The following is an 8,471-nucleotide window of genomic DNA, read 5'->3' on the forward strand; positions in this document are numbered from 1 at the left end:
CGGCAACCCTGGTAACCTCAACCTCTCGAATTCTTCATTAAAGCATAATTTATCTAGCATTGTTGTAGGCAATGGTAGCCATATGCCCATTCATGCCACTGGATCCACCACTCTTGCCCCGTCTAATTTTTACTTACGTGATGTTCTTTTCTCCCCGCATGTCACTACTAGTCATATCTGTTCGTCAATTCACCAAAGACAATTCTTGTTCAATTGAATTTTACCCTTTTGGCTTTCTTGTGAAGGATCTTCGCACTCGGAAGGTCCTCCTGATCTCCGCTAGCTCCGGCGACCTCTACCCCTTTTTCGGCAATAACAAGGCTTGGCGCGCTGCCTTCACCACTACTGTCTCCGATGGTGATGTATGGCACCGGAGGCTTGGCCACCCTAGTGCTCAATCTTTTACTTCCATAGCACATGATTTTCTTCTACCTTGTAATAAACCTCATATGCCGTGTGATGCGTGTCAACTTGGACACCAACCCCGTCTCCCTTTTACTTCTTCTACTAGTCGCACATTTGCTCCCTTTGATTTAATTCATTGTGATTTATGGACCTCTCAGGTTGTGAGCTTCTCCGGTTACCAATACTACTTAGTTGTACTTGATGACTACTCACATTTTTCATGGACTTTTCCCTTGCGCCACGAATCAGACACATCCACCATTCTTCAACGTTTCTTTTCCTATGTTAAAACCCAATACAATGTAGTCATTAAGGCCCTACAATGCGATAACGGCGGAGAGTTCATCAATCATGACATACGCTCCTTCTTCTCCACCAACGACATCGTTTACCGTTTCTCTTGTCCCTACACTTCACCCCAGAACGAGAAGACCGAGCGTCTTCTCCGTACCACCAACGACAACGTTCGTACTTTACTTCTCCAAGCTAAGCTTACCCCTCCGTTTTGGGTTGAAACGCTTCACACGGCCACCTACCTTCTCAATCGACGCCTCTCTCGAGCCATTCATGGTAACACACCTTACTTCCAATTGCATGGGCTCCACCCCACATATGATCATCTCCGAGTGTTTGGTTGCCGTCTCCCCGGACGGGAGGCTGAGTACCATAACTAAATCTGTGCCGTACATACTAATAACCACGCTCCAACTCCAGTACGATTCCGAGGGCATTTCGAACATTAAACTGATGACAATTGCCGAAATTCCTTTCAAGAACGGCGAGAAATATTTACGCTTCACTGCAAATTAGTATCTGTAATCGTACATTTAACATGGAAATCATAGAGCTGAATGGTGTTGGTGCACCATTCAGATCTGCTACGGGATTCTTCGAGATCATTTGGTGATGCCTGCTGCACCTGTGGTGGCTGTGTCCATTGGCTCGATGTCGATGAGGAGGCCCTGAGCCGGGGACGGCAGCGGATACCGGGAGAAGCTGCCGTCGCAGCCGTCGGCGAGCTTCCACCTGAACCCGGTGACGATGTAGTGCATGGCCACCAGCGCCTCCACCCTAGCGAACTCGTTTCCCGGGCATACGGTCGCGCCGCCGCCGAACGCCACGAAGCTGTAGGGCGGTGCCGGGCTCTCGAACCTCGCCGGCTCGAACCTGCCGGGCTCCGGGAAGATGGCCGGGTCCCACTGCGTCATGTTCATCGCCCCCAGCACCTGCCAGCCCTTGGGGATGAGGTGGCCGTCGAACTCCGCGTCCTCGACCGCCCTCTTGAGCAGGGAGAACACCGGAGGCACCAGGCGCAGGGTCTCCATCGCCGCCGACCATGTGTACTTCATCTTGCCGAGGTCGTCCCATGACAGAGCTTCCCCCGGAGCCTTGCTCCTCGCGACCTCTTGTTGCTCCGCCACGACCCTGCCGTAGGCCTCCCTGTTGCCGTCGAGATGACGGAGGAGGAAGGTGAGGAGGGTGGCCGTGGTGTCGTGCGCCGCTACCATCATGAACATGACGTTGTCGATGATATCCTCGTCGGCTAGCCCCTCGGCGAGCATGTGGGTCATGAGGTCGTCGAACGGCGAGCTGTGCCCGCTCTCCAGCTTGGCGCGCTTCTCGCCGATGACTGCCGCGACGGCTCGCCGGCCTCGCCGGCTCGCGGCGAGGCACTTGCCGTAGGAGGTCAAAGGCAGGTTCACCGGGATCGCCCAGATGCCCCTCACCAGCTGCTGGAACTCCGCCGAGAGCTCCCGCCTCACGGCGGCGTGCTCGGCTCTCCCGAGCCCGAAGATGACGGTGCACATGATGTCGAAGGTGAGCGACTTCATCGACGGCATCACCGCGACGGTTGCGCGGCCGTCCCAGTGGGCGCGGATGTGGTGCCGGACCTCGTCGTCCATGCTGGCGACGTAGCTCCTGACGCTGTCCAGCTTGAGGAACTGGACCATCATGGCCCTTACGCGGCGGTGGTCGTCGCCGGCCAGCTCTCGGATGTTGCGCCTGCCGACCATGCTGTTGAAGGAGGTGGTGGTCTTGGCGGTGAGCGCGGTGCTGGCGAAGAGGAACTTGTTGGCGGCGGGGCCGACGAGCAAGGCCGTGGGGAGGCCGAAGAGGGAGAGCTTTGAGACGGTGCCGTACTCGGAGGCCCAGCGCCGGAGCCATGCCTCGGCGGTGTTGGCGCGGAGGGCGCGCAGTAGGCCGACCGTCTGGCCGACGACGGGGAGGCCGAAGGAGCCCGGAGGCAGCTGGCGGCGCCGATCGTCCTGAGATGGGCTCTGCTTTCTCAGGTGTGGCAATACCAAGAAGATGGAAGCAACGACTACTGCCGCCAGAGCTGCCAAGACGGAAGCCTCCATTTCCATCCTCTTGATCCAAGCTCTCCAATGGTTGTTTTTCTGATCAGATGGACACTCGGTCCACTATGTATAGTAAATCTTTGATGAGATCAGCTGCATCCAAGCTTAATCTTTTCATTGGTCTCCTACAAATAATAGTATTGGAGTACTTCATTTGTTTACTGCCGGTCGGAATTATTGGAGGGAATCATGCTCACGATGGATTCCAACGGGAGTACGGACAAAATGTAGCAGGTACATAAGCAATAGAGGGAGAGGATTAATTAACAGTTCATTTACACTTCCGAGGGTGCCGTTTTTTTTTAGACGTTCGTCCTTCCACCTCTATCACATTATTTGTCTTTGAGTGAAAGTCCTAACTATGGTGTGTGGCGACCGCATCGTTGACGCCATTCTCTTCTTGAAGGCGCACTCTTGGGAGATAGTGGACACTGTTAGGTTAGTATTGGCCGCGATCTGGATCAGGAGTTGGTGCGGTGTGGCATCTACCAAGTCGATGACGGCGGGTCTCGGCGGCGTGGCGCAGCGGGGTCTCGGCGATGGATGCCCGCAGGGTGATTGTGTTGTCTGGTCGTCGTGGCGTCGACAACAGCTGTGTCTGGCAAGGTCAATGCGTGGATCTCTCCTAAAGTTGTAAGTTGGGACGACGGATGATGGTGGCAACGGATTCTGGAGCATGTGCATGCACGGCGCGTTGATGGTCTGTCAGACCGGTTGGTAATCTCAACTCGCCATGGGGTAGCTTGAGGAGGCCACCGGATTAGTTGATGTGTGCTCGTGTGTGACCATGACATATCATCAAGCTAGTAGGTGTATTGACATAGATTATTAGAAATATGACTTTAGGTTGATTTATATATTTATTTTGTCAGGCTCTGTTGAATAATTTAATAAAGATGGTTATGTGCACAAGGTCAGGGTTATCTTATTTTAAGAGAAAAACACACTTGATGCATTGGCGTGCCCTGTTGCGGCGTGAACTTGTGTTAATAAATGATACATTGTAAAATTGAGAATTTGTTTGCGACGAGTTCTATAATCTTAAAGTTTGAAACAGATTTCACTCATGATATAGACAAAAAATTGGTAAATGCACTCAGTTGTTTGGAACTCGAATATTTTGGCAAGTGCGAGAATGACGTACCATTTAGTATTTATTCTTTTAAAAGAATATCACCAACTTTATTCATTGGAAACAACGAGTACATTGTTTGTGAGAATAGTTACGTCTAATGGCTCCTCCCCCATGATCCTCGTGAAGGCCAATATGCATAATGTTGAGTCGTTGAAGTCAATTTTGGATTCCTATTGTGCCGCTTCAGGCATTTGGTCGGTGTTGATAAATCCAACGTATTCTTCGGTCCTAATACAAGTGCTGAGTTGAGTGAGCAGATGTGTGTAACTCTGAATATCATGATTGGGATCCTAAATGATAAATATTTAGGCTTGCCTGTCAATGTAGGAATGGATAAATTGGATTTTTTCTGTATTTAAATGATCATGTCATAAACAAAACTAGTGGTTGGAAACAAAATTGTTATTCGTTGGAGGAAAATAAATCTTTCTCAAGTCTTTTGTTCAAGCCGTTCCCACTTGTGCAATGTCTGTATTTAAAATTCTTAAAAAATCGTAAATGAGTTATTGATGCGATGTCACTGGGGAGACGAGGATAACCTGAGAAGGATGCATTGGATGGCTTGGTGAAAAATGTGTGTCTCAATGAATTAAGGAAGGGTGGATTTTTGGGACTGGCGATGTTGGCTAAGCAGGCCTCGTGTCTTCTTGAGAATCTCGACTTTTATGTGCTACCGTTTTAAGAGCCAAGTATTTTTCTAATGGTGATTTAATGAACACAAAGTGAAAATTGTTATTAGTTAGATGACGGGCCATCATTTACCTCCGGTAGAGATTCATGAATTAGCTTGTGAAAAAATAAAATGAATACAGCAAAGGAGAAAACAAACAGGAAATAAAATAGAAAAACAAAAAAACTATTAAAATTGTTGGACAACGAAACTAAAAGCCAGGGAATGCTTTTTCAAAATTGAGAAAAATGGTCGGCCCAAAAAGACACACTCTTGATCCCTAAAAGAACACATCATGACGACACCCATATATCTAACGCGGGTCACAATGAGAAGTATCATATACAGACATCATATGATACACTTTATCTTCACAATGCCTAATACTATTATAGCTTGGTATCATATTGACATCATTTATTGTTATGTATAACACATATTGGTACATCATTTAATATGATACGGTATCATATCATGATACTCAATCCCATCTCTCCTCGTTTAGTTGTGTCACCTCACAAAAATCCCTAGTTGGCATGCATGATACTTTTTTTTAAAACACAGTACAGGCTCATACGCTCATATATATGCGCATACACTCACCCCTATGAATACACACACACCCTACCCATATGAGCTTCTCCAAGAGACTGATCCGGCATGTCATCTTGAGATTCACGAAGTCATCAAAAGTGCCTCGTAGTCAACCGAAACGTTTCCTCGCGCTGAACGCACGTCGCCGGAAATCATGAAATAAATGCAAGCAATAGGACTACCCTGATGGGCTGGGGATGCCACTACCCATCTAACCATTCAACCATAGATTAGCATGCATGATAAATATGAAACTTTCATTCTGTCTTAATAAATTTTAGAGAATACGCGGTCGCTAGTTGCAACACTGAACCACGAGACAAGAAGAGGCCCCGACCAACCAAAAATTGTCTTGGCGGCACCAGCTTGTCCATTCATTTCTCATCCCCGCAGGTTAACCGGCAGCACTCATTAACCGGCCCTGATATTGTGCTCTCTCAAGCCTGAATCTCCATCCTGCCTCCGTCCCTCCCCAGAAAGGAAAGAACATGGCAGCTGCGACTGCAAGGCAGCTGTTGGTCCACAGGATCACATCCTCCTGCTCCTCAGGGACGCTTCCGAAGCACACTTCCAGTTGCTTCCAAGCCGGAGGCTGGAACAAGGCCGCGAAGCTCCCCAGTTTCAGGGCAAGGGTGACCGTGAAGCCGCCGTGCGCCGTGCCGGGGAAGGGCGGCATTGTGCCGGCCGACGACGACGGGGTCAGCCTCGGCACCGTGAAGCTGCCGGCCAACATCGACGTCGCTCGCTTCGAGGGGTTGCTCTTTCAGGTCAGTAGTAAGCATTCCTTGAGCCGTGTTGGAGTATGATATGCCTGGTCTTATCTCTCAGTCTCAGCTTGGACCTTCAGTTGAACTGCTTGGTAGAACTGATGTTTATTTCGAACCTGTTTGGCAGTGGGGGAACAGTCTCTGCCAAGGCGCCATGTTGCCACTGCCAGTGCCTATCAAGGTATGGCGACCCGAGAGCTGACGATATGGTTGATACTTCAGATACCTTCAGTTGATACAATTTTTCATGTGCAAACAGGTGGACAAGGTGGAGGGTGGGATCAGGCTAGGGTTCATCGGGATCGACGACGGCGCGACCTCGCTGCTGGCCTACATCGACTGCCTGGTGTCTCCGGCGACAGACGGCTCTGGGTTTGTGTTCCGAGCCATCAGGAACGGTGCTATGAAGGACATGGAGCCGCCTGGGGAGCCCAGGATCATGAGGAGCCTCCTCATGGCGCTTCAGAAGTCCATTCAGATTGCGCGAGTTTGACAAGCCTGTTCAGATTGTGCAAACTTGACAAGTCTGCTAAATTGTGCAAGTTTGACAGTGATTAAGGAACATGATGCAGCAGGATTATCATTCTCTGTTGATACAACTTGTAATCCCTAAGTATTCTTCAAGGTCTCCTTTCATGTTCTCTTCCAAGATAAAGATATAAATTCCATTAGAGGAAGTAAAGCTAAACAACTCCACTGTCTTCTCTTTATTCATAATACTTCCTGAAGGACTTCAACAGTTAGACTAATTGGTCGAAAATTTGAGTTACAGAGTACACACCCACACGGTAAGGAAAAGATGTCAATATAACAACTTCAGCATTGTCAACCATCACCTTTAAGTATACATGAACCACTGTCAAATTAGGCTGGAAAAAATCAGCCTAGAACTCAAAGCGCCAACCACTATCTCAAACACAATGGGCAAACACAGTTTCGATTATGAACTGGAACACGCCTCTAGCTTTGGGAGGACGCTACGCCACGCATCAGCAATATCTTTAGCCAACTTTGCTTGACCTTTGGCAAACTCATGGAATGCAAGTCCAATATCAGCTGTTTTCTGCTCCTGGAATCGTGCAAGCTCCTCGTTCATTACACTAACTATGTGCTCGTACCTCTTCGTAGCCTCCTCACTGGCTGCTTTCAACTGCATTTATTCACAACAAAACACCAGTCAAACAAATTATTCATTCACAATTTATGCTCGCTCGACATATAGATCCTTAAAATTAATACTTACCTCGCTGAACTCAGTTTCTGACTCGGTAAACTTCTCAGGGTTCATGAACTTCATTTTTTCACTGCAGTAAGAATAGGATGAGAAATTTTCCAGGTAATAGTACAGAATAAACTTCTCAGGGTAAAAAGAACTTCATTTTTTTCACTGCAGTAAGAATAGGATCGACACTACAAGGACCTTACACCTTGTGTTGTGCCAAGAGATTAGAGATTTCATTATTTAACTATGGAATTTTTAAATTGGTAGGCCCAGTTTTGATCAGTTATTATCCTGAAAGGTGAAAAACTCCCTTAGGACATTTTCCCTAAATTATTACGCCATGTCACTAAGCACGAAATATGGAACTTGCAATATGCAATACATACAGGTTAAGCTCTTTATACTTCCTCTCCTGGTCCAAGTCAAAGTGCTGCCTGAAAGCATTGGCTCGATCAAGCATAGTCGCCTGCCATGACCATGAGAAAATTAGTCATGACCTCAATTTGCTTTGACATTTCCTAAACATTATAAGAAATTCTCTATTTGCAGTTAATAGATGGAAGAGAAAGAAACTCACCTTTATTGACTGCACAGCACGCACATAATCTTTCAAAGGCTCTTCAAAGTTAAAGAGAAGGTTGTCTGCCTGTAGTAACAGCATATCAACAGCATTAGGTAATAGAAGTACTAACTACTAAATGAATGGTCATATGCTATTTAAAATGAAAAGTGGTACTATGATAACAGGTTACTAATTACCTCTCTTTGCAGCTTTATTGACAACATTTCTGACTTCGAACCAACTTCAGAAAACACCTTCTCCAACGAATCCCCTTCACAGGCGCCTAAAAGCTTAATCGCTTTCCCAAAGTCCACCAAAGATTGCCCAAGTTCTAATGAAAGAAAATCAGAATGGTGTAATTGGTCTTGCAATCCAGTTTAACACTACATAACCAAGAGCAAGTTGAGATATTGTTAATGGCCTCCGAACCGCAGCCTTGTGCTCGTTAGAATACCATGCACCAGGTCATCTATTTCTATCTTTTTGGAAGACCAAAATTTTAACAAACACGACATTTTACTGCTATTTTACATTGGGGCTGAACTCAAGAAACTTCTTTTAGGATCAAGGTATTACCTCTGTGCCTTTTTACAAGGCGAAATGCTTGTTTCTGGGCCTCTGCTAGATGATTTTCTAGCTCAAATATATAATGTTTAAGCTTCTCATATTCAGGAGTAGATTCTTCCACTGGCTTTTCTTTTCCCAGAACAACATCACTGACCTTTGACTGTACATCCTACAGAAATGATTACCAAC

The 8,471-nt window shown here is 47.1% G+C and overlaps 2 protein-coding genes across 2 annotated transcripts in view; one reads left to right on the forward strand and one right to left on the reverse strand.

Moving 5' to 3' along the window:
• The first annotated feature begins 5,539 nt into the window (after positions 1-5,539).
• On the forward strand, positions 5,540-6,619 carry LOC123062693 (uncharacterized). Its single transcript, XM_044486328.1, has 3 exons — positions 5,540-5,931; positions 6,059-6,112; positions 6,191-6,619. Exons 1-3 carry the CDS (start codon positions 5,653-5,655, stop codon positions 6,422-6,424), a joined length of 567 nt encoding a protein of 188 aa, XP_044342263.1. The 5' UTR covers positions 5,540-5,652; the 3' UTR covers positions 6,425-6,619.
• The window catches only part of LOC123062692 (sorting nexin 1), a 4,902-nt gene continuing 3,046 nt past the window's right edge, over positions 6,616-8,471 (reverse strand). The window contains exons 6-11 of the mRNA XM_044486327.1: positions 8,292-8,451; positions 7,913-8,046; positions 7,731-7,799; positions 7,540-7,619; positions 7,175-7,235; positions 6,616-7,081 (exon numbers count right to left, since the gene is read on the reverse strand). Coding sequence (XP_044342262.1) covers positions 6,872-7,081; positions 7,175-7,235; positions 7,540-7,619; positions 7,731-7,799; positions 7,913-8,046; positions 8,292-8,451 — 714 coding nt within the window. The 3' untranslated portion in view covers positions 6,616-6,871. The remainder of the gene's footprint in view (positions 7,082-7,174; positions 7,236-7,539; positions 7,620-7,730; positions 7,800-7,912; positions 8,047-8,291; positions 8,452-8,471) is intronic.

This window comes from Triticum aestivum, chromosome 3A (assembly GCF_018294505.1).
Source record: "Triticum aestivum cultivar Chinese Spring chromosome 3A, IWGSC CS RefSeq v2.1, whole genome shotgun sequence".
In the NCBI taxonomy this organism is placed as follows: Eukaryota; Viridiplantae; Streptophyta; class Magnoliopsida; order Poales; family Poaceae; genus Triticum; species Triticum aestivum.